At 39.1% G+C, this 27328-nt stretch overlaps 1 protein-coding gene across 1 annotated transcript in view; it reads left to right on the plus strand.

The window, feature by feature from the left end:
- The window catches only part of CNTNAP5 (contactin associated protein like 5), an 885765-nt gene that overhangs the window by 384809 nt on the left and 473628 nt on the right, over nt 1-27328 (plus strand). The window contains exons 5-6 of the mRNA XM_030800870.1: nt 10569-10772; nt 22933-23117. Of these exons, the coding sequence (XP_030656730.1) occupies nt 10569-10772; nt 22933-23117 (389 nt within the window). The remainder of the gene's footprint in view (nt 1-10568; nt 10773-22932; nt 23118-27328) is intronic.

The raw sequence follows: 27328 nt of genomic DNA on the forward strand, positions 1-27328 counted from the left end.
TTGGGTCCTCTGTGGACACCAGTTTCCTTTTCTATGAAAAGAAAGGTAATAATAGTATTTCTTCATGCATGTAATTGTATGAAATAGTGCTTTGCATAATGTAAGCACCTGAAAAGTTTTAGTTATGAGCATCATTACCTTCGTCAGATATTTAGGCTGCTCACTAAACTTCCCTATATATTTTTTTCCCATTCTTATTCAGGACCACATCTCATCTGTATCTCCAAGGAAGGTCAGCTTTTTTATATACCAGGTCCCAAAGGATTTCAGCACTTTCGTCAGGCCATCTGGGGTCTAGGCTACCTGAAGTTCTGTCTTGGGGCTTCCGTTTGAATTTCTTTAAATATGAGAAGCTAATTAACTTTAAAAAACATTATAAATTCTGATAAAGTATAATGATCTGTCAGGCTTCCCAGTCTCATTACGAATTACAAACATCATTTTATACTTCAGGTCGCCTCCGTTCCACATAAGACCTTGCTCCTATTTGGTTAATTACTGGCAAGTGGTATCATCCAAAATTCATCACCCTCAGAGCTGAAGTCATATTCTCCTTCCCCAGATAAATACTCTTGTCATTCCAGCTTCAGCTGCCCTCTTTGCTGCTGTTCTCATCATCTGGGGTCATTTGTCATACATGGTAGAGACTACACAGTTGTAAATCTCACCTCTGATATGCTAAGGCCCATACAGCCCTATCACAGGGAACTTCAGAAGGCACAGTTTACAGCTCTGTCAGCCCTCGAAGTGGGGAGGGACAGGATGGCAGCAGTCAGACCTGGGGCATTGGCAGTCCAATGTGAACTTTGATTCCCACTTTGTAAATCATAGCATTTTTAAGAGTTGGAAAAATCTCCAAGATGCCAGATTCATTGCAGCCCCTCATTAGATTTAAGAATAAATGAAATTTCCTACCCTTCTTTCTCTTAGTTCCTATAGGAATGACTGAAAAATCTTTTCTATGAAGAGACAAATGCACACACATACATGGAATAACAACACTTAAATAAAAAAGACACTGTGATCTTCCATCTTAAATCAATGACTTCTTTATAACTTTTCTGACTGGTTGAGGATCTGAAGGCTCCTTCAATAGTCAACAAACATTACCCAGTAGGCTTCCTCTGCTAGGCTTCAGAGATACAAAAATAAATAAGACAATCCTTGCCCTTTAGGAACTCACAGATTTTCAGAAGCTACAAAAGGTAGATAAACAAATGCTCATAAATATGGAACTTTAGGAAACCAAGTCTTTGGCAAGGCTTGCAAAGGAGAAAAAATATACACAGCTAACATTGTTTCCTGATGAATTAATGCCCTGCTGCCCAGTATGTGGTTTGACTGACGATATTGCTGTGATTCCTGTGACCCATATGGTAATGGAAGTGATTTTAAAGGAAACCTTAAAAGGGAAAAATGACCAAGTAGTTGGATCAACCACTTTATGCAGCAGTAGGTTTCCACAAAAATGCCAAGGCCTTGCTTCCTACAATTTGTTTTGCATTTACTCCCTGTTGAAGTGGTCACTGGAGTGATTGACTGTGACTCCCCTCTGCCTCCTAGCACTAAGTGGCTTAGTCTGTGCCCAGGTAGAATCATTAACAAAGACTGTTCACCTTCCCTTAAACATAAAACCATACTAAATGTTTTTATAAAAAAACAGGTCAACTACTGTAAGGGAGAAAAATAATAACTATCATCTCTAATTTTGACATTGCTATTTAAATGACTCTCATTGTATGAACATCCCTTTAGTGGGCAATTGTGTTAACACTGTGGCTTAAGACTACTGATGACGGTAAAAGTCAGGAAGCAGCTTGTCATTGCAGGATGCTGCTGCCACAACATGGGTTGATCATTCCTTTCCTTCTGTGAGTTTGTGACTAAGATTTCTGAAACCTCATCCCTGTAGTGAAACCTTTTGCTAACCTGCCTACACCTTAGTGGAGTGATCACTATCTTCTCACTGCCCACCATGCACCTCTTACTTAGGTGACCATATGTCCCAGCTTGCTCCTTAGAGTTCTATTCCATGCTTCTCACCCCATTTCATTATTTATAACTCCCCTTTTCAATCCCACAAGTCCTCATTAGGGTAATAAGTTGTAGGGACCACCATAATGCTTCCCTGTACCGCATCTTACAGTGGCACAGTGATGCATTTGCTATGTTGCTGTTAGGGTGTTTGAGTTCCTGGGTGGCATGGCTCATGTCTCTGTTATCTTTGTATTTCAGACCTCAGTACAGTGACCAGAAGGAGTACAGAATATGCTTAATACCTGCCAATGAATTTAGGAGTAACGAATAAAACGATATCTACTATGGGAGTTCCCTAAAATGAGTACATTATTTTTGTGTAATCTTTGTCATTATTCAACAATCCAGTTGAACTACAAATTTTAGGTGAACACAGAAAGACATCTACACATCTGAAATATCTTAAAACAAAACAAAAGAAAAAAACCTAAGCATTATGAGAAGGCAAGTCTCACTGTCAGAGCTAGAATGTATTTCTGCTGAGGTTACGAATGGAATTCAGAGTTTTGATTTTTTTTTGTACTATGATTGTTTTCATGTTTTCTTCTTGAAACTCATCCTGTTTTTTCACATGCTATCATGCATGGGAATGTCAGAAATTTTGAAAGAAAAGCTATGTTAGGAGTTGTCGCAGTTAGCTTTGGAAACTTTCATCATTTTCATAGTTCATCTGAGGTGATCAGAGTTACTGATAAGGCCTGGCAAAGTCACAGAATTGGTGGAGGAATCTGTGCAAATTTGAGCTGACTGTGGAAACCTTAGTGGTTTGTGGATTGCTAGCCAAAGCCCTCGAGTCTTCAGTGCAAGAGTATGGTCTGAATAATAATCATTTTTCTTATATAATGCATCATGACATAAGCTTCAAAATGTAATTGTATTAAAAATCATGTTTACTGTGAAAAACTGAAGAGTCCAAGTGGGACTGATTGTCTCAGGGTGAATGGATAGCTTCTCCTGTCAATGTTGAGCTTCGGCTTTCTGGCCCGTGAGGAAGCTGACTCCTTGTCCCTGGCCCACACAGGAGCCCAGCTGGCCCACTTGGGGATTCAAGCTTGGAATCTTCTATTCAGTGAAGCCCTTTTTTTAGCTGGTTTGTTGACAAGCTACCAACATCCATCAAATATGCCAGCATATGCCTCCGGAACTCTGTCTTTCTCAGAAAACAAGCTGTGACAGCCAGGTCAGCAATTATGGGCCCAGTGGGAAGTCGGCCAGTGCTGGCATTCTCAGTACTCCAGGATGGGGGAGTGCACGCTGGCTCTGCCTTGACCCAAAAGGAGAGGTTGTGCACTATAGGGCCTGCCTTCATTCTAAGTACTCTGGAGCATGATTGGCGTCTCCTTCATATTCTAGAGAAGCCTGCCAGTGTATCATCATCTTAACAAACCACGAATTGAATTGAATTGAGTTTGTAATAATGGGATCTTAAAAATCGATTTTGAAAAAAGGGGAAGAAATTGTCCACTCCAGGAAGTAAATATCTAACAGCTGTGTTCTGGGTCACTGGCATGGTAGATAAAATAGAGAACTCTGAGGAACAGATATCAGGTATTAACGTGAAGGAAAAAAATTCCACGAGGACCACATTAGGGTTTTACTACCTTGGCAAGGCACAACAAAATTGGGTAATGGGGGTAGGTAGCCAGGATTAGAATGCAGGCTGACCATGCAAGTAATCTGATGCATTTTCTAAAACACAAAGAGCTCTTTCTAAAAACCAAAACCAATCATACGTTTTCCCTACTTTAAATACTTTAGTAGTTATTTCTCCATTGATATCAGGGTCACATTGAAACGCATATTATTTCATTTTATTTTATTATTAGTAGTATTTTTTTGAGACAGAGTCTCCCTCTGTCACCCAGGCTGGGGTGCAATGACACAATCTTGGCTCACTCCAACTTCTGCCTCCCGGATTCAAGCAATTTTCCTGCCTCAGCCTCCCGAGTAGCTGGGATTACAGGTGCTCACAACCACGCCCAGCTAATTTTTGTATTTTTAGTAGAGACAGGGTTTCACAATGCTGGCCAGGCTGGTTTCGAACTCCTGACTTCAGGTGATCTGCCCGCCTCAGCCTCCCAAAGTGTTGGGATTACAGGCGTGAGCCACCGCCCCTGGCCAAACCCATATTATTTTATTTTTAATTTGACCTTCCATCAGGAGACTCCCAACTCTAGTTCCAACCTGTTGACTCCCCACTACCCTTGGCACCCTACACTTGATTGAGCACAGAGTTCCTCAAACCTCATCAAGAAGAGCAGCCACTGAGAGGGCTCCTTAACACACCACTTGCTGGGTCCCGCACCCAGTTTTTTATTCCTTAGGTCTGCAGTGAGGTCCTACATTCTGTACTTCTACCAAGCTCCTTGGTGACCTCAATGCTGCTGGTCCACAGGGTGTGGTTCCCTTCAGCAAGTCTGACTCTTGATAGATCCTAGATGGGACCCTGCACTTTGTCTCTCTCCTCCTTGCCTTGAACTTGCAGCTCCTTCCTTCTGGTGGGACTGCCCTTCCCACTCCCACTCCCTCCTTCTATTCTCCTATTCCCACCACACCCCCACCTCACCAGCCTGATTGCCTCTTATGTCTCAGGACTCTGGAGAAACATTGACCCTGCTTGGACACCCTCCTGACCCTCTGCCCCTCCCTGGAGAGAGTTCAGCGCTCCCTCAGCACACAGTGCTCACCTCCTTCCAATGGATGTAGAATTGTGTGCTTGCTCTCTACAGCTTAGTCCTTGAGAGCAGGGACCTCTGTAGAGCTTGAATGCAAGAATGCATGAGTGAAGGAAAACCACAAAAATGAAAAAGGATAGAGGGTTTGAGCTTCGGGAAGATTGTGGGGATAGAGAGGGCATTGTACCTTTACCATAAGGAAGCCTCCCAGGTGTGTACGTGGTTTCCCTGCTCTCCCAGAAAGGAAGCAAGTGAAGGAGCAAGTGCAAAAGAGCAGGACCCCAGGCAAATTCAGAGCAACATTTAAGGAAAAGAAAACTTCTTAATTAACATCATCCTTCCCTTCTTTAAATCAGCAATCAGCATTTTTTTTTTTTTTTTTGAGCTTTGGTTTTTCCAGTTTACAAATGGGGAAAAATATGGACCTTTCAGGGCTATTAAGAACATTAAATTAGGTGTTGTGTGCTAATTAGTTCCTTTTCCCCCGGGGAATGGATTCAGAGAAAGAAATCTTCACAAGTATGTTAGAGAAGTTGTGATAGAGAATATGGGAGATATATTCAGTTTTATGTTTCTGGTACCTTTAAAACTAAATCTGAAGTGATCACGTATTTCCCATCTGCAATAAAGAGCCCGTGTCTACCCTCTTTACTCCTTTCTACATATTTTCCTTTTAAAAGAGAATCTGCCAAGATGCTTGTATGACACAAATAAAGATTTTGATTTCTATAACCAGGCCTCATGCCGCAAATTAAGTTCCAAGGAGATATCCAGAAAAAGTGGTTATGATACTACCTCATGAGGAAAAAGCAGCATACAATAATTTATCTTTTATTAACAGCAACCTTATAACCATGTGGGTCTTTATTATTATCATTTTAAATCTGCTTTTCCAAGTGAAGTTGGGAGTGCTGAGTATTCCTCGTGTCTGGGAAGAAGTATGAAGTATTCAGTTGAGGAAACCTTTAATCCTTCTTTGAAAGTTTTAAAAACCTGTTTCTCTATCTGGGAAATGGCTGGAGCCTGTTGTGTGCAATGTAATTAATATTGCAGAGGTGCAGAGTGTTTGGCTGAAGTCTCTGAGAACAGCAAAGTGCGGCTCTTATTAGGTACTGCTGGTGGTCGGAAGAAACCTCCCACACCCCCACCAGGCTAGTTCTGTGCTCACTAAAGGCCGTGCATCCTCTCTGCACCAATAAGCATGTGTGAGTCATACACGATCACAGCTCCAGTGGCTGAGCAAGGCCTGCAGAAGAAACTAACTCTCCCAGTGTGGATGGTCAGCTGGCTCTGAATGGTGAAATAGATGATGCCGCAGGAACTCGGGGACAGTTGGGCAGCATCACACTCGGGCATAGGCATCTCGATGGGTCACAGCTCATTTCACAAGTGGTTCTGGATGGCATACCCCTCCGGGTCCAGTGCGAGGCTCTGAATTAATGTGGCAAACAGTGTACATCTGGCCCTTGTCCTCATGAGATGCACTGATATGTTGGACAACTGGACCATAAACCACTGAGAAAACAGATGAGCATCTAATCCAATTGCGAGGTGCATTATGAAGTGAATGGCAAGGTGCTTAGAGGGAGACTAACAGGGATGGAGGAGCCCTTAGAAAAAGGGCCAGGTGGGAACCGACTGATGAGCTGAACATCATGGTCCGAGTGGGCAGCGCATGGGAAAGAGCTCAGTGGACTCAGCGTGGGTGGGTCAGACAGGGTATATTTGAATCCTGGCCCTGGCATTTGCTCACTATATACCTCTTCGTCTCTTTGTGCCATGTTTTTCCTATTTGTGAAGTGCGAATAGTAATAGTATTTTCCTCAAAGTTTAATTGATGTGATTAAATGAGTTCATGTGCAAAAAACATTTAGAGAATTGCAGGGCTTGTGATGTGGGCTCCACACACATTATCCTAGCCCCACACATACATGCATATGCACATACACTGAAATCACAGCATGCCTGGAGCAGTGTGAGGCTTGAAGAAGGGAACAGAGGATGAGGTGGGAGAGGTGAACAGAGCAGGATCATGTGGGGTCCTGGAGACTGAAATTAATTCTCAGGGCAAAGCAAGTTCACTGAAATACTTTAGCAATGCTGAGGTGTGATGTTCCTTATGTTTTTAAAGTTAAAAAATGTGTCAGGTGAAGGTGGCAAAAGTGGAATCTGGGAGGCAGTTCTGAAACTATTAATAGAAAACGGAAAGCAGGCAATGATGATGAGGGCGTGAGTGCACGCCTACTCGGTGTGATGTGAAGGCTACTGAATTCCAAACCCAAACAGAATTTTTCACACCAAGTTCTTGATAGCATCTTTATGCCATGCTTGAAAATCTTCACTACTGAGTACTTTCTTTCTATAAATAAGGAAATGTGGGGATAAAATGTTATTGAATGCCTTTGTATTTTCAGGTCTGAGATTGCGCAATTTTCACAATGACTATGAAGGTAGGTTGCTATAAGCCCCATCATACAGATAGAAGAACTGGAGCTCAAAGAAATCAAGAAAGTTGCTTCAACCAACCCCCGCCCCCAGGTAGTAAGGAGCAAAACCAGAACTGAAACCCAGCTCTGTTAGACTTGTTCTACTGATGGGTTTGGTTTTCTCTAGGTCTCATGACAACGTGGAGATGTGTTTTCTTAAGAGATAACCTATGTCCCTTTGCCATCAACATTTGTATCCTCAGTTAACTCACTAGACTAGGCAGATATTGGAGGGAATGGAATGCAGATCATAGTAACAATGATGAATGGAGAGGGAGGTGAGTGAGTGAATGGACTGGAGAAAAGAAAACATTTGGAGTTCAGCACTTGACCCGAGAACTCAGGCCTGCATGAGGGGTCCTGGCGGCCAAGTACACTGGAGTATGACCTTATAAAATGAAGAGGGATGGGGGAAATAGCAGCAACATAATGAATATTTATATTTACATAAATTTCTCCATAACCATTGCTTGGACAAAAAAGTGTCAGAGAGAGAGATATATATATATATTTATTAATATAAATATATATATAATTTATTTATATAAATATTATGTATATTTATATTAATAAAATTTTAATAAATAAATATTATATAAAATATTTGTTTATATAAATATTAATCCAAATTCTCTCACTGCATTCTTATGATCAGTTGTAAGTGTAACTGAATACATTGTTATGCACCATTTTACAAGGATGGAAAGTGAGGCCCATAGTTTTGACATAAACTTAACCCCAGTCAGACACTTGGTGAGTAGTAGAGCTGCTCTATAGAGGGCTCCTCTCCTTAGTTTAATGTCTTTACCAGGGAACCAAAGGCAAATTTCCTCCATGTGGTTTTACTTCATCACACATGGGACCCCACCTGCCATGTTCAGGCTCTGTGCTCAGTGCTGGTGCTGGCTGGGAGATGAAGAGTATAGTGGTGGTATGAGTGAGTGGACATGATGTATACAATTTGTGGATGGTGACTCTCACATGGCATGTGATAGCAAAAACAGAGGGGTGTACCCAGTGCTAGAGAAACCCAAAGTTCAGATACAATATCTGTCTATGGGGGTGGGACAAATACAACCATGAATAATAATGGAATTGAGTTACTGCTTCAAAGACACACCACGTGCGGTATGTCTCAGCTTGCAAGAAATGCCTCAGTGGGAACTAGAGATCTTTCTGCCCTTTCTCCATCATGCTGGCCTCCTGCAGTACTAAGATGCACCAAACATTCTCATGCCTCTGGTTTCCCTCCTGGAGACACTGGGTCCCTCCTTTCCCTGGGGTAATTCCTATATATTGTTAAAGGCCAATATACCACTCACTTTCTCCAAGAAACCCTGTCTGAATCTACCCGCTTTGAACTGAGTCAGTTCGGTGAGCATTACTGTGAGCATTAATCTCTGCATTTGCCTTTAGAACCTCTGTAGGACACTATGTGGTCCTTCTACTCACTGCTGGGCACTAAAGGGACTACCTAGGACACAATTTCTACTCCACAGTCTGGTACAGTGGCAGAGTAGAAGCAATCAGAAGAGAATATTAATATTGTGTACATTGTGATGTATGCACTCTGCACACACTAATTTCAGCTAGAGTGTGAGAAGCCAAAACATGACAGAACAAGAAGCTTGGTGCTACTTTGGCATCCCTGGGAAGTAAACATCTGAATCAAAATGGAAGAAGAAGCATTTGGGGTAAGAAGATAGAGTGCCAACCAATAGAGTGGCCTAGATAGGAACTAAAGGATTCCTGTTATTTCGGTTACTACTAATACCTCTCCTATCTATTATTGATTTAACACAAATAATATGCCACCCACAATGAGTTCACATTGATGTGTCATCACTTTGTAAGTCTTAGCACATGTATTTCTCCAAGCAGTTTTCTCTAATGGATATAATTATCTTCATCCTATAAATAATATAATCACCTTAGACCAAGGTGACCCAACCAACAAACTATGGCCATCACAGTTTAGAATCCACTATCTTCTCTATACCACAGTCCTCACTATTCCATGAGTGGTGGCAGCTGTTGGTCTGTGGCCCCACTTTGGTCTGAGTGGAATCCTAGTTGAGATAACAGTCATAAGTGCATTGACGAGGTAGGGAGGGGAGGTGCTGAGAAAGGTGGACATTTGTGAAAGTCTTTTTGTATATGGACAGTTTCTTTTGAAAGTCTAGGTTTCCATCAGCAACCTTTTGGTTAGGACACTTTATTCCATATAAATAAATTGTGAAATTGGGTTTTAAAACTAATTACAGAAAAGTATTATTTCATTTTCCTTTTCATTTCAGAACCTCAGATTCACAAAGAATGTTTCTAGATCCTTGGAAAAAAAATGATCATTGTGTATGTTCAGACTGAGGACTTTAATTACATGCTGAATAACAGAAAAATTGAGTTTTCTTAGGTACTCAATTTTAAATAGAAAATCCCACCCCCTCCACATAATCACCACAATCTCACCCACAGAACATGGTATATAATGAATCAGTTTCAATTTATAATTAAACAGTCTTAAGTTTTTCTATAATAACAGCTCATTATAAAAGTTTTTGTAATTAAAAAATAGAAAAAAAACCCGTGAAAATAACCTAGAACAACACATTCCAAATAGAATCTCTATTCGATTTTTGGCATAATTTGTCAGATATGTTTACACATACCTGTTACATAAGTTTATCTAAATCATGGTTACTTGACCTTCAACTTTTTTTGCCTTGACAATAAGGAATTGAATGTTTTGTATAAAAACACTAAAATGATAAATATCACTAGCACAGATAAGGCAGTTATGGCAGGAATGTAATACATTTGCCCTCTTTGTTCAAATAACAAGTCTTCTTTTGCTGAGTATTTTTTTCCACTGAACCCAGTAGAAGCCTCAGAATCCTTCTCAACACAGACTTCTAGGGAGACAGTACTATGTGGAGTTGTCATCATAATTATATCTATTTTTCATCTCTAACGTTGTGTCTGAGATAAGGAGATCAAGTGGTTCTGACTGTCAGGAAGACAAATCAAGAGAGATTATTCTAAGCCATCTGACATAGTAAGCCAGACTTAGGTACTTGTGGTGTTCTCACCTTGTCTCCTCCAGCAAAAGCTGACATATCACTAATGAGAGTTTTTACTTCTAAACTGATGATCAGTTCACTTTTAGTCAGTGTGTGGGGATTACTTGTAAATGAATAATTCCCTTGAGTCTAATTAGCTTGGTTCTAGTCTACATGTTTCCTGTTGAGACCAGACCTGGCAGATCTCAAGAACATTTCTGTGAACTGGACATGAACTAAGATGGGAAACAGGAACAGCAGTCATGAGGATACGTACTGATTTTTCTCTCCCGCTCCTTTTTTGTTCCCAGAATCAGACGTTGCTGACTTTGATGGCCGAAGCTCACTTCTGTACAGGTTCAATCAGAAGTTGATGAGTACTCTCAAAGATGTGATCTCCCTGAAGTTCAAGAGCATGCAAGGAGATGGGGTCCTGTTCCATGGAGAAGGTCAGCGTGGAGACCACATCACCTTGGAACTCCAGAAGGGGAGGCTCGCCCTACACCTCAACTTGGGTAGGTTCAGACTTCCCCTTCCAATGCCAAGGGATGGAGAGCTCCTTTACTCCACAGGTCACAGTGTCTGACACTTGCAGTGTATCTGGTGGAAGTCGCTGGAGCACAGTATAAGTGATATTGGTGGGGATAGAAATGTTTAAGGCATGTATAGCATTCTTTGACACAATATAATATTGATATGTAGGGAGAGTTGCAAACTCATTGTTATGTATTTATTGACCTAACTACGTATTTATCCATTTAATTCTCTTAGTAACTCAAACTCTAAAAAAGCTTTCACAAGTTTAAGTATATACACATAGTATAAGAAGGCTTGCTCAGAATCTATTCTGTTAGGTACATATAAGAAAGTTAACTTTCAGGGGGAAAATGATGGAGAAACATTTTGGTTGCTCTAGGTTATTTTGTTGGGGAAGAGGGGATCATATGTGTGAAGTGAAAAATCTAAGTTTCTAGGTATTCCCATGTCTTTTTAAGGGAAACTCTTTTCTTTAGGTGCCGTCACCATTCCAGGGTATGCCCCAGACTCACCAGATTACATTAAACTTAGTACAGAATGGCCTCCTGCCTCCACACAGTTAGGACATGGCCCCCCACTGTGGGCTGGCGTCCATCAGGGCCTGTAGCACTCCAGGCAGGTCGCGTTCATTGTGACCAACTTCTTATCCCAGAGAAAGAGGAGAGAGGCCCAGCCTCCTGTACATGATCAAAGGCACTTCTGAAGGAAGGGTAAGCTGAGTGCAAAAGGCAGGAGCACAGTTCCCAAGGATGCAAACCAAAAAAACGCTGTTCTATAGAAAAAAAGAAAGAAAGAAAGAGGTAAGCTGAAAAAAAAGTAAGTGGCCGTTTTTCATAAGAATGACTCCCTGCCTCCCATCTGATATTTACTAATACTAAAGGGAGAGGAAAATAGTTATCTTTTTGTCTTCACTATAAAATAGTAAGAAGGAAAGAAATTGCAAAATGTAATTTGTAACCCCAAGTTGCATGGAAGATTGACAAAAAACCAGTTAAATACATTTTAGCAATTAGCTGGAGAGATATAAGGATGAATGTTAGTGCCACAAAAACTAAATAATATAGGTCTTTATTTTGAGGCACTTCTGAGGATCTTCTTGGGGCCCCATGGTGACTATAGGCAGGGGTAGCAGAAAGAATCTCTAGATTTCAAAGTTTAACTCAAAATTGACATCTATATATTAGATATACACACCAAAATACCTTTAAAAGTAGAATCTCACCTAGAAGAGAGTGGTAAAAAAATTTGCTGGTAACCTCATTGGTTGTAATTACCATAACTAAAGAAGCAAGCATCAGAGCTTTCTGAATGTTGGGTGCCCAAATACTACACAAACATGCATCAATACATTAACTGGTTTTCAGTTTTCCAGAAAGGAGATCAGATGAATTAAGTAGAGCCTCCCAGTTACAAGTGGCTCACACAGCATTGTGTGTTGGGGGTACAGTTACTATTACTTATCAATAGTAAAGCAAATGTCTTCTACTGGTGACATTGTGAAATATTTCAGTGACTACTATTTAGATTCCCATTTCATATATGGCATTTCATATCCAAAATTCTGCTCCCACATACAAAATCTAATGTTGTAAACCAGATACATTTGTGGTGTGAATGGTAGAAATAGCATAGGTGTGGTCATGTAACAAGTTTTGTTTTGATTACAGATGTGCAATCAAATTATGTTTTTTATTTTATGTATTATGTGATTTATTATAGTGAATGTCTTCTGAGCCTCAGTTTCCTTATTCCTAATCTGGGGATAATGACTTGTCTTGCAGAGTATGGACATGAAAACCAAGAACACTATAAATACATTTTCTATAGCAATGAGTAAACATGGACAAATGCCAAAACAGAAGCTCCATATTGCTTATTTATTCAAACATTATCAGAATGCCTCACCCTGCACTATGCTGGCTTTTCTGAAAATAAATGGAATATTAAGATAAACAGCACCTACTGCTCACTATGTTAAATAGATGGCAGGATAAGTCTGTCTTCTCAGTTTCCATCTTCTGTATATTTCCAATCATGGTGGTGATTAAGTAAAACCTTACTTGATGGAGGATTGAGTAGCAAGAACATATTTTATCTATATTCTGCATAGTTTTAAGATTTCTTCATCTTTTTTATCTGTCTCTGCAGCTCTTCCCTTTCTATCAGTTTACCACGGTTGAGTTTTTTCTGTACTTATCAGTTTTAAGCAGTCACCTAGGATACTTCTTGAATAGCATAAGTTTCTAGATTCCTCTTCTAGAGAAACACTGCCACAGATTAGTACTTTAGTCCCTCCTACCTCATTACAGCTAGAAGATCTCTGGAAGCACTAAGCAAAGGGGAGTGGTAATAGCTTTGCTTTGCCCATAATGGGAAATCTATAATGTAGGTTTCATAAGCACCAGGATAACACCTTGTTCACTTCTGTATCTCTAGCCTCTAGGAGAAACCCTTCCTAAAGTAGGTGCTTGAGGCAAATTGAGTACATTAGAATCAGGGTTTTCGTCTCAGATTTCATTATTCCTGTTGGGCTTGTTCACCTTCGAGCCTGCACTCCTGACTCCTCCATGATCCACCACTCTCTCTGACAATGGGGTATATTTACAGAATATTCACAATGTGGTAATGTCCAGTCCAATCCCCAAGGAAGACCTATGGCATAAGTATACATTAGCCCCAGTTTACAGATATGAAATAGTAGGCTCAAAAAGGATAAATTACTTGTCCCATTTACACAAATAGTGATTAGTGTAGCTACTATTACCATCTCCAGGTGTTTTACTATTAATTTTAGATTATAAAATATGTATCAGTTTTAGAAAACCTGAAAATAATATAAAAAAAGGAAAAAATCCAAATCCTACAACCTGGTTATCTCTTTTATTAACATTTTAGTATCTTTTAAATATTTATCTTAGTTATTTATATGAATTCCTTAAATATTATTCTAAAATACTGTTGTTTTCCTGTTGTCACATAGCCTCAAAGGGGAAAGAGTTTATAACATCCATGATCAGGTTTGTTATTTTAAAAAAATGAATCAGAAAAGCAAGAGAAAGACAGGAGAGGTGAGAGAGACAGAGAGAAAGAGAGGCAGGATCCAAGTTAATGGGTTAAAGACTAGTGCTGGTCAAATAAAGGAGAGAGTTTTGGTTTTTCCCACTCCAGTTTATATGGACATTTCAGCAGTGTCTCCTTTAGTGACAATTCTTCATCTGCAATGTGTGTTCATTTTCTAATCAGTTACTTGCAATTCAGAAATTCAGGCTAAGAGTGAAGAAGTTCAGCACCACGGTCAGCTGCTCAGGATGGCACTGGGGACATATATAGTGTGCTGTTGTTCTTTTCTAGTGATGCTCTTTGATGAGTATCCAATTTACATTACATAGTTACCCTAACCCTTACTGTGCCTGGCTTGGGTAGGGACAGTTCTACGGCAAAATTGAACTATGTGGTTCCTCTTTGCCTACTTTCTTAGAGTAGAACATTGATATTTTTCCAGAACTACTAAATGGGAAAGAGATTTCTTCTTTCAATCCATAAGGGGGTTAGATATGTTCCCTTTCTCACTTTTTACACATCTCATTCAAATTGCCCATGGCAATCTGCCCTCTGCAGAATTACAATAGTCTGAACCCATTCATGCAGTTAGAGAATCAAAGAGCAGAGATATTACGTGACAAGAGAACTGTTGTAAGAATAAAGAAGACATCAATAGTACATGCAGGTCAATCATCCTTACAAGAGCCCAGTGCCTTTTAACTGAGGCAGGATGTTTATGCAATCCCCAGTATATACAGCTGTAGCAAAGTGAGACTCAAGTGAGACTCCTAGAATAGAACAAACGTCTGAGGAGCACTTGGGGGCCGAGTACAGGGTTCAGGCGCCAAAGCATGTGATTGCATAATCAACCACTGAGATGCCAGAGAAAGTTCTTTGCATCCTCCAAAGAGTCAAATGAACATTTAATTTGGCTCTTTTGAAACTCAGGCATTTTAGTCAGCCAACTCACACATATTTATGGAATGTTTATCATCTTTCTCGAATTGTACTAAATACTATAAACGTTTTTTTTTTAGTTGCCATTTTTTGAGAGCCCACATTTAGGCATTGCATTAAACATTTAAAATACATATTTTATTTAAATTACACAACAATCCTACAATCTATATCCAAACCCATTTACAGATGAAGAACTGCTGGTCAGTGATTCCCAGTCAATGGCTCAAGGTCACATAGCTGCAAAGCTGTAGATATGGGATTATAGCCTTATCCAATCCTACCCCAATTCTCTGATGTTAATAACTAAAATGTAATAAACTTTTATAAAACAAATAATAAAAATTATAAAACAATTCATAAAAATGTTAAATATCAGGCAAACAATATGTATGTGTTAAGTTCTGAGAATGGAGAGATGAGGAAGGAACAGAGGGATCCAGGATCAACCTTGAGTAATCTGGAGATTTTATTATGGAGAGGGGAGAAAAACAGGTATTTCATACAAAGAATCAATGGGATAAAATGCATCACATTTTTCATAAATTCTGTCATTATGCAATAAAAATAGGTTAAACAAATACAGTAAATCAGGCACTGAATTCTGCACTGGGGGTTAAAAGTTGGATTTATCAGTCTCTATTTTCAAGAGACTGTCAGCCTGGCAAAATAGTTATTTCTACTTACCTTTTAGCTTGGTTATATTAATTGGAAATACAATAACTATGCATCATCAAAATCATATAACAAATGTATTAAGATAATGTTTTCGAAGATAGCAAAGTCACAGAAGACGGACACAAGTTAGACACCAGAGTAGAGCAACAACTCCTAAATCTGGAGAGTGTTTTTAGTCAATACAATTTAGAAATTTCTTAACAACTAAGGACATGTGTTTCATTGCTTTAGGGAAGCATAGAGACTTGCTCTGGATTGAGAGTCAAGTCCATTGAAATCACATTGCTTCCTGTCCGTTTCTTATTTTCTTCAGGGCTCTCACTTGAATACTTAGGAGACCATTCACTAGCTTTGTGTATTGCCAAACAAAGTTGAAAGGGGGTACCTTTATAATACTGGCTGGGACAGGGAGGTGAAACTTGTCTTCTTATTCTGTGTCATGTCCTCCCTTCTAGTGTTGCCCCATTTTACTTTTCTACAGCTCTCTGTTTTCCAATCCATTAAATTCCTTTGCAAAAGAATGCCCTCCATTCCTACTAAGCTACATAACTTACATGCATATATGGGAGATACAGATAGTAAGAGCGTAAGAAATGAGGGAGAATCAGAGTATCCATTTTTCCACTAACAGTAGTGGAGAGAGTTTTAGCTTTGGAGTCAAATAGAGTTGGGTTGTAACCCCAATTCTTTGAGTCCTTAGTTAATCTTGTGGCTTGTTGGAGACTCACCTTTCTGCAGGGTTATTATAGTCAGGAATAATTATAACAACATATGTGAAGTGTTTAACTTGTGTGAGAAGCTTAAGAAATACAAGTGAATATCGGTGTTGATAATCTGACAAATTAAAGGTGGGTGGGAAAGTTGATTCTGATGATCTGATAGAGGCAGTCATGAGGGAATTCACATGAGTGGCCACCTATTTTATCAAGAGTAAATCAAGCCCTTTTCAAGAATGACTTTTTTTTTGTCAAATACAATCTTAAACACAAGAGTTCCCATCCCCCTTTTCTCAGGCTGTCTGAAATCCACAGATTATGAAAATTAAAGTGGCATCCATGTTTGAACAGTTAAGATAAGACCTAGAAAGAAGATTTAATCAAACAAGGCATTTGGTTGAAAATACCGCAACATGCATGCCCTTTACCAGAAAATGTGAGTTCTAAGTAAGGGTGAAAGAATGGCATGCTTATCCACAGCATCTTGGGGTGGAGGGAGGAGGATAAACAGGTAAAGTTACACATTTTCTGCAAACATTTCAAGCTTCCTATAAAAATTGTTATATTTCTTAGGGCCTTGGGTAGTATACATATTATTTTGTTTTAACTATATTTTAAACCACATGAAAACAAGTTTTTATTTCATTAGAAATAATTATTTCCCTTATCTATGTCTGGCCCTAAAGTTAGTTTCTGTCTAGTTTTATTGTTTTTGTCCTTCACAATTGCCCATGAAAATTTTTATCTTTGTCTTAAGAAATTAGAAACTAGTTAAAACTAGTAATTGAACCTCAAATGCCACTGGGATAAAACTTAAAATAGATATTCTAAGATCAAGAGTTTGATAATTTCTTGAGAATTAAGTGTTTTGTGATCTCTAATAATGGAAATTTCTAGGGAAAATGAAATGTTTCTGAGGACTACCATCCTACTCTTCTCATAAATACAATTCTAAATATCCTTTTTTAACGAAGAGCAGAAATTTTTTTCCCAGTTTTTTAACCGAACCAAGTTTCACTAAACTTGTTTTGATATAAGATATCTGAGTGTTGGTATAGAATAACTAATGGAGAAAGAGTGATGAAATTTATCCATATGTGCTCCTTTTTGGTTAATTAATAAGTAACTTGTAATTCCCAAGAGACTCAATAATTACAATCAGTGATATATATTCTTCCACAAATATACTATGCAGTGTGAGGATTGTGTTTTTAATGAAGTTTATTTTTCTCGTTATCCAAAATAGTTATGCTCACACTAAAACACAGAGAAAAGAAAAAAAAATGATTATGATAAAGGCATTCTTCAGTTTTAACCACACATAGTGCTTATTTGTGCCTTTTCCAGAATTGTTTTTAGTCTAGATTTTGTATTTTTGTCTTCTGCTCATGTATATTTTAAATCAGTATAGTCTAATTATTGAGTATTCTATTTATTAAATATTACTTTTAATTTTATCAAAAAGGGCAGTCACTACTGAGTATACTTTTGAAATAATGTAAATATTTTATAAATATCATTTTGATGGCTATTTAATATAATACTTCATCTGGTGAGTCTACATAAATGTACTAAGATTTTTTTCTCCTTCCAAATTATTGGACATTATATCCAATTTTTAAATCACTGGCCACTTAAAAATTTTTCCACAACATTTCAGCTTGCTCTTTTAGAATACATTTACAGAAAGTGGATTACTGGGCAAAAAGTTGTGAACATAAGTTTAAGTCCCTTGATACTAACTGAAATGTTTCTCCATAAAATTGATGGGACTCAATTTTGCATTATCTTTGGGCATATATATATATATATATATTATATATATATATATTATATATATATATTATATATATATATTATATAATATATATATGCACTAAGTAAATGAACAATGTAAACAAGGAGCAATGCTAATCCACTTTTGAGAAAAGGTCAACAAATTGCTTTAAGTATTCATAAAAATTTCATGAGCTACTTTGCATAAAATGATGTGTGTTAATTAAGTTTATGGTTTCATTAGATGCAGTAAGTGAAAGGTAGTCACTATTTATTTAAGAAGTACTTTTATTTTCCTAAAGTCTTAAAATTATAAGGAGCAGAATTGTTGGATGCAATGAGAGTGGCAAACTTTCTGAGCCAAAGTTAAGACCCAGGAGAGAAAGGGCTGACATTAGACCTTGAGGAGGGTAAAGGTAAAGTTACTGATGCTAGCTCTGCTTCCCACAGTGGAGATGTTCCTGCCCACTGAGATGGTGGTGATGATGGTGGCAGTGGATGCACGAAGGGTATAGTGAGCAACAACCAACATAATCTACTACTAGAAGCTTTAGGATTTGAAGATCCCAATCATGTACTTAGAGAACTTTGGTCCAGTCAACCTAATAAATACCACCCTATCCAATTTACTAGTGTTCTCCTGCCATTTTAAAGTTATATAATCTATTTCACTAAATAAGGCCACTCAAGGATTTTAAAATAGTGGAATTTAGACAATTTGGTAGCCATCTCAAAACAGAAAGGTAGAACTGTGCCTCATACCTTACATCAGAATAAATTTCAGTTGAAAGGAAGTAGAGAATACTAGAAGGATTCTTCAATGATCTCAAGATAAGGAGTACCTTTTAGACTATTATACAAATCCAAAAGCTATAAAAGAAAAATGACAGATTTGTTCCCAATACACAAATACCTGAGCGGTGAATTAAAAAAAATCAATCAAACAAACAAAAACACCAAAGCAACATCATAAACAAAGAAAGGCAAAAAGATATTTTCAAAATTCATATCACAGGCAAAATATAGGAAGAGACAGCTCAAAGAAAAGGAAATAAAAATAAAAAGATTTTCAACCTTATTCTTATTAAAAGAAATGCATATTAAAATTACTCAGAAATGCACTTTTTTAACTACCAGACAGGCCAAATTTTAAAGCTAGACCATATGTTGTTGGCAAGTCTGTGGTAAAGGCACTCCTAGGCATTTAAATAGGCACGGTCTTTATATAGGACAATTTGGCAGTGTTTGTCAAAATTGCCAATGTGAAAGAAAGCCTTTGTCCTCCAATTCTTCATCTAAGAATCAATGCTACAAATATGCTTGTGCCCAAGCTACATAATATCCACATAATAAAGTATTTCAACAGTTTTAAAGATCTAAAGTAGATAGAAACATCTAAATTTGTATCACTAGGAAGCTCATTAAGTGAAATATGATGTTCTATATATCATATATATGATTATATATTATTTATATATAATGTATCATATATGTGTATACATCATATATATTATATATGTATACATATTAGAGCATGGAATACTATGCAGCTATAAAAAGGATGGGAAAGCTCTTTGTATTTTGATAAAGATTTTCAGGATAGATTAAATAAAAATGGAAAGTTGAAGATAAATGCACATTCTATTTTACCATCAGGGTAAAAAATTAAAAGAGTACAAATAAAGAAAATCTATCTTTGCTGCTTGCATACACCTAATATTTTTCTGGAAGCACAAGCAAGACGTTAACAGCAGTGATTACCTGGGGCTATGGAAGATGAGCAGATGGAGGAAGTGAGGAAGGGAGGCAAGGAGGGTGTGTTACTATACGCAAAGTTACATAAAAAATAAAATCAGTTTGACTGATTCATAATATTTATAAAAGTTATTTTTTGAAGCAGGATAGGGTGGAAAATATTAAAATATTTTATTTTAATCATTATTATTATTGGCTCTATTAAAGAACTCAGTAGCTCATTAAAGGCCACAAAAACAGCACATAGAACAAATAAGTCGGGGAAAGGGTGTAATTCCTTGCCCTGTTTTTAATTAATTACTTTATTTATTTGTGTATGTGTGTGTGATGTATAATGACTTTAAATTTTCAAATGTTTAATATTTGGACTTATTTTAATAAATTATTGTTCAATGCCTTTCTTATTTTAAGAAAAAAGTGAGATGCAGCTCAATTTCAAAGTGAAAACTCCAATATTAAATCTACCTGCCTTGTTACATCTGGAACTGACAGTTTATAAAGCATAAAGTTTCCTTCAGCCAATGTTAGCTCCTGAATCATTTCATTTTATACATAAAAACTGTGTGTGGGGTGGCGATGGTGGTGTTCTTTGTTCTATCTCCGTCAGCTGGAGGCCACCTCCTGCCAACGCCTCATCATTACTTGTATCCCATTCTTCCTGTACTCTTCTTGCCTGAACCCCTTTATGCCCCATCTATCCAGATTATGGCCAATCTTATAGCCAGTCTTACCTTCTAACTCAATTCCCACACAGCTGCCAAAATAACCTTTCTTAAAAGTAATCTGCTGGCCGGGCGCGGTGGCTAACACCTGTAATCCCAACACTTTGGGAAGCCAGGGCGGTGGATCGCTTGAGGTCAGGAGTTCAAGACCAGCTGGGTCAACATGGTGAAAACCCGTTTCTACCAAAAATATAAAAAATTAGCCTCGTGTGGTGGCCCGCGCCTATAATCCCAGCTATTCTAGAGGCTGAGGCAGGAGAATCTCTTGAACCAAGGAGGCAGGGGTTGCAGTGAGCCCAGATCGTGCCACTGCACACATTCCAGCCTGGGTGACACAGGTAGACTGCATTTCAAAACAAACAAACAAAAAAACACAGTAATCTGCATTAGTAACCTCTGCCTACTCAAAGTTCCATTTCTTAAAAAAGATGTAAACTGTGTGACCTAGCCTACAAAGTCCTGGATAACGGGATCCAGGCTGACGAGCTCCTGGCACTCAGCTGCTGGAAGTCCTGGGCCACGCTCCCCTATATCTCTAAACCTGGCTGCTGCTTCTCCTGGTCTTGCAACCATGCTCCTCCTTCCCTCAGGTTTCAGCCTGTCCCTGCTGCATAAGGAGGGTTTCACAGCACCGCACTCTGCATTTCCATGGCTCTGTGCACTAAGTGCTGGAAACCTGAATACATTTTATAGATTTATTTGATGAACATCTCTACACTAAGACCACTGAGATCTTCAGAGAGGACAGTATACCTTTAAACTCCATGTCTCCTTGACACATTACTTGTCACTGTGACCAGCTCAGGTGGATCACACAATTTTTTTTTTTTTTTTTAGATGAAGTTTTGCTCTTGTGGCCTGGCCCAGGCTGGAGTGGAATGGTGCGATCTCAGCTCACTGCAACCTCCGCCTCCCAGGTTCAAGCGATTCGCCTGCCTGAGCCTCCCAAGTAGCTGGGATTACAGGCGCCCATCACCTCCCCTGGCTAATTTTTTTTTTTTTTTTGGAGTTTTAGTAGAGATGGGGTTTCACCACATTGGCCAGCCTGGTCTCAAACTCCTGACTTCAGGTGATCCGCCTGCCTTAGCCTCCCAAAGTGCTGGGATTACAGGCGTGAGCCACTGCACCTGGCTTACAATACCTTTCTGTAGGAGAAAGAAAGGGAGGGAGGGAGAAAAAATGAAAATATCTCTTAATTCATTAGCATAATCCATCAAACAATGACAACTCAGAAGTTGTGGAACAAACCAATGAAATCAAGTCAGCTATTAATTCACCAGCTCTACTTTTCTAATTATAATGAGTCTGATGATTCTAACCCTGTATGAAGCAACCGAGTTACTCAGTGAAGGGAATAGTGCCTTGGGCCATAATGGAGGTGGGAGTGAGCAGCCTTCAGGGAAGTGGCAGCTCCTGCCTGCTGAATGTCACACTGCTGAACAGGCTGCTGCAGCTGTACTGGAGAAAACATTTCCAAGAGAGAAGAGACAGACATTTAGCTTTCAGTTACTGAGGAACTTAATATATAAAATGTTGCAAAAATTGAAAATGTATATATACACAAACTTTAGTTCTATTTAATTGTTCATTTTCTAAGGTTGATGCAAGTTCCGCAGGGGAAGATAAAAGCCGTAATCTTTTTGGTAGAGGGGTACAGCCGGGGACTTCCATAAAATTGAGAGAGAAGGAGGGGAGAGGGGGAACCAGGCAGGTTGGATTGCAAAGCATGCCTTTCCAGCTGCATCTCTCATGTCTTCTCAAGGGGGTCTCCAAGCTCAACAGAGGCTAAATCCTCAACAGTATGACCCGAGTCATGATCCATAGCTGTGGTCAAAGTAAAAAGGATGAGGCAGACCTAGATTCAAGTCCTGACTGTACCTGAGGCATGCATGCCTCACCTCCTTGAGCCTCAGAGTTCCCATTTGTCAAATGGAGATGATAATTTTCCTTTAGAGGATTAAAGATGAAGGTTATTTCTTCCTAAGTGCCATGCATACAGTAGGTACTCAGCCATGGCATATGGGATGATTATTTCCTTGCCACTGCTTTTGCCCACAAACTTACTAGCTGTCTTCCCTTTATGTATCCCAGCTTTACCCCTTCTCCCAGGCACAGCTCCTAATTGGCTTTCTCTACTCAAGAACCACTCAAACTCAAAGAATATGCATTCTTTCTAAAAACAAAATCTCCATTTTCAATCATATTTATGTAGCCATAAGGACCTAGTTCCTTTTATTATTTAATTTTTCAAGTCTTGAAAACATGCACATGCCCTATTTTGTCTGGAAGGAGGTATGCGTATTGAACTTGATTCTGGAATCTGTGGGTAAAGCCTGTTAATCCTTCCCAGGTCCAATACAGTTCCAGGCCTGTAGGGAGACATCATTCTTTGCCTTTAGAACAGAGATAGCTGCCTTTGCTTTTGGAGCATTCTGGTGTGCAAAGCTGCCCTTGGACACAGACATCATCTTGCCTCTCTCCCCTCTTCACAGATGACAGCAAAGCACGCTTCAGCAGCAGCTTGCCCTCTGCCATCCTGGGCAGCCTCCTGGATGACCAGCACTGGCACTCGGTCCTCATCGAGCGGGTGGGCAAGCAGGTGAACTTCACGGTGGACAAGCACACACAGCACTTCCGCACCAAGGGCGAGACAGATGCCTTAGACATTGACTATGAGGTGAGTTGATCCTCCTCCCTGTACCTCCTTGGCCCCTTGCTTCAATGAACGCAGCAAGAAAATCAGTGAGCAGAGCAACTGAGAGAAGTGGTGGGGCACTGAGGAGTCTTACCCTGGGACTTACTCCTCCATCTATGCCAGATAGTCTACAAGGAAAGGAGTGCAGCCAGAGAATCTGAGCAGTGAGGGAGTGATGGGCTAAACCACAAGATAGAAGCTCTGTGCATTTTAAAATCAGCAGGTCTCCTTCTCATTTTTTTTTTTCTGCTTGTAGCCTTTCTGCACCACTGCCTAGTCTCTTGGTTATGTATCTCCCTAAAAAAAAGACTTCAATTATCTGTGGTGATGAAAGATATTTAAATTATAAACAAAACCCATGGAAACTAAAACCTGCAGTCGAAACACTACCCTTTGACTTTCACTCTTCCGATGCAAACTTTTGACTAATACCGTGGCGAGCTGTTTCTTTCCTGCTTTCTTGTAGAAGAGGTACAGTGAAATGCACCAATTCAATACAAAGAAGGTTGCACAAAGCTCTGCTAACTGGCAGCCAAGAGTTTGCCATCTTTGCTAGTAGTTCAGTTCAAGGAATACATATTGTGCCCCTGCTGTACAGCAGGCTCTGCTGGGCCATAAATATTCAGTCTCTGAGTTGAAGAAACTGAGATAAGCCCTTGCAGAACAAGGAGGTAAAGGCTACAGTGGATGAAGCCCCTGTCGCTGCAGGTTTAGAATAGAGAAATTTTATATTTATATAATTCTGTATTTATATAGGAAACAGGGAACTTAATTCAACCTTGAAAAATGGTAGAAGTTTTCTAGCAGGAGATGCTGCTAGGTCTTGAAAGAATAGGGTTAGAAGATTGGGGAGGCATGCCAGAGCATGGTTCAAAAAACGTCAAAAGGTCCAATATTTATGGAATTCAAAAGAATAGGCCATCTCAGTGGTGTGTTTGAGTCAGCTTGTTACCAGTTCATGAGTTTCAAGTGTTAGATTTTCAGAAATTTTGTGAGCCCTTGGTTAACCTAGCCATTATTAAAAATTAAGTTGGCCGGGCGTGGTGGCTCACACCTGTAATCTCAGCACTTTGGGAAGCGGAGACCAGCAGATCACGAGGTTGGGAGATAGAGACCATCCTGGGTAACATGGTGAAACCCCGTCACTACTAAAAACACAAAAAACTAGCTGGGCATGGCCGCTAGCGCCTGTAGTCCCTGATACTCGGGAGGCTGAGGCAGGAGTATCGCTTGAACCTGGGAGGTGGAGCTTGCAGTGAGCCGAGATCGTGCCACTGCACTCCAGCCCGGGAGACAGAGTGAGACTCTGTCTCAAAAATAATAATAATAATAATAATTAAGTTACATAAACTTGAAATTAGTTTTAAAAGCTAATACATTCATTGATTTCTAATTATTTCACTATATTATATCGATTTGCCTATCTTTTAACTAAAGGTGCTCTGGAGGAATTTCATGACTATTCTATCTGTGTTGTGGGGATACTGTAGGTTGGGTTGCTACCACACAGCTCTTCCCAATTCCATGTTCAGTGAAATCCCTTTGACAGCTTGAAGTCTACCATAGTGGAAATACTTATACCACAGAGGTTGACATACATTACAAATCAGGGACTGCTTTATTGTTTTGTGCATTGTCTAGACCAGGGGTCAGAAAACTACCTGGCTTGTCTGACTTGAGGCCTGATTTTTTATGACGTGTGAGTTAAGACTAATTTTCACATTTTTGAAGGGTTGTAAAGGAAATAAATAAATTTTTCAAAAAGAATATATGACAGAGACTTTATGTGCTACAGATAAAATCATTCAACAAAGGTCAGCAAAAGCATTCTATAAAACTCAACTGGTTATACAGAACTTACAATAATAGATTATTGCATATTTTGTCATTATACATAAATTGTGAGCTACATATTGTTAATACCATTAAAATAATCTTACATTTGGATACACAGTCATGGCAAACCAACACGTACATACCTGTGGGTATGTATGTGTTCCTGTGTCCCACCCTGGGCAGTCTGCTAGGAGACAATTTCAATCACTAGTGGGATAGATAATAGAACAGTGGAGGTGGAGATGAATAATTGAAAAATTGGGACTTACTTTTTCAATCACTGTCATGAGAATAAGAGAGCTCTTTTGATCTTAACCTTAGTTTAGTATACTGTGGATAAAATATGCCATTCATTAACTTCAAAAAAGAATTTGTCTCTCTTTGACTCAGAATACAAGATAACAGGTGGATATTTTTGAGTTGCTGAAAACTGGAAATCTGTGAATATCAATTGCTCTCCTTTGTCAACTTGTTTAATTGATTGACAAAAGAAAGAACACACTCAATATTGGAACCACCTCAAAGAAAAGAGATATCTTTTATAAACTCGAAGACAACAACAGCAACAACAGCAAAAACAAACAAACAAACAAAAAAACAAACAAAAACAAAAACAAAAGCAAAAAACCTATAAAATCATCTGGAAGTCTCATCATTCTCCCCCACATACTTTCCCTTTAATGTCCCAGAAGATGGTTCTAAAATTGACTCTGTTGCCAGATTTAATGTTTATTTACAAGCCCATGTCTGCTTATCTTTTGTCTCTTGTGTATGGAATCTGTATGAAATCACAGCTGAGTGACATTATAATGAAAGTCAGCATTTAGGGAAATGAAATCGGATGAAGTTGGAACTGATTTCTTTAGGGCGTGCACGGATGTCTTGGTGCCTTATAAAATGTGCTCCCTAGGAAAGAGGCACCTTGAAACGTTCCTCTGAAGTAACCGCTGCTTTAGGGAATTCAAGTCTTCTCCAGATTGTTCAGCCAGCTTGCTCCAATGATCATAAAAGAAGACAGATTGTCTGTAATAGTGGCGTTTGACATTAGCTGTAGTGGAAGACAAGAGTTACGTGTCAAGAGAAACCTCCAGCCTTTGAAGATTCTCCCCGAAGGCTGTGTGGAGATGAAAGAGCACTGGTGCAGAAACCCTGTGTTCTACTCACCACATGACCACTAACTGGCTGTGTAAACCTGGGAAATACAAATTTCTAACTTCAGTCATCCAGAAGCAAGATCTGCACCCCTGTTGGAAGGAATGGAGCTAAATAGGATATGTAAATCTAAGGTCTATTTTATCACAATGTTGCATATCAATTAGAATCTACATTGATTTGCTTTCTGCCATGCGCCCATATGTGCACAAATGAGGCCTAGATATCACCAGCTAGAGGACAACAGTCATGTCTTTGTGTGCCAATGACTAATTTTTGGAGCATGTACTACTCTGATATATACTTCTGTACCCTATCTAATTTTATATCAAAGCAAATATAATTATGCAAACCTATGTTTCTTTTTACTGTTTACCACGATGTGGTAATAATGGCAAGAAAAGGTAGTAGCTTTCATTATTCATCTTAGACTACCTTAGGGAATATCAATCAAATGACACAATGACTTTCTTTTTTTTTTTTTTTTTTTTTTTTTTTTTGAGACGGAGTCTCGCTCTCTCACCCAGGCTGGAGTGCAGTGGCGCCATCTCGGCTCACTGCAAGCTCCGCCTCCCGGGTTCACGCCATTCTCCTGCCTCAGCCTCTCCGAGTAGCTGGGACTACAGGCGCCCGCCACCACGCCCGGCTAATTTTTTGTATTTTTAGTAGAGACGGGGTTTCACCGTGGTCTCGATCTCCTGACCTCGTGATCCACCCGCCTCGGCCTCCCAAAGTGCTGGGATTACAAGCGTGAGCCACCGCGCCCGGCCGACACAATGACTTTCTATAAAGCAACTAGCATGAACTTTGCTGCACTAAGATGTCTGCAGTGGTCTGTTTCCCTTCCTGCCCAGAAGGCAAACAGACAAGGGCTCACAGAATGTGCTGTCAAAAAAAAAAAAAAAAAAAAAAAAAAAAAAGAGGCAGAATGTAGCTCCTTTTCTTCTCATTAAAATGTCTTCTCAGTTTACATCACTTAACCCATGTGACTTCTCCAAACGCTGCTAGAAAGAGTGTAGCAGCTCAATTTACTTCCAGCCTGGAGCAGAAGGGTTTTAGAAAAAAAGATATTTTTAGGACCTTTAGAAAAAATAGTTCTTTTCTAACATTTTTGTAATCCAAGAAGTCTTTTATTATCAAGAGTGCTCAGTAATCTTGTTTTACATAGCTATATTGCAAGCTCTTAAACTGTTGAAAACATATTT

Source organism: Nomascus leucogenys, chromosome 20 (assembly GCF_006542625.1).
Source record: "Nomascus leucogenys isolate Asia chromosome 20, Asia_NLE_v1, whole genome shotgun sequence".
Classification (NCBI taxonomy): domain Eukaryota; kingdom Metazoa; phylum Chordata; class Mammalia; order Primates; family Hylobatidae; genus Nomascus; species Nomascus leucogenys.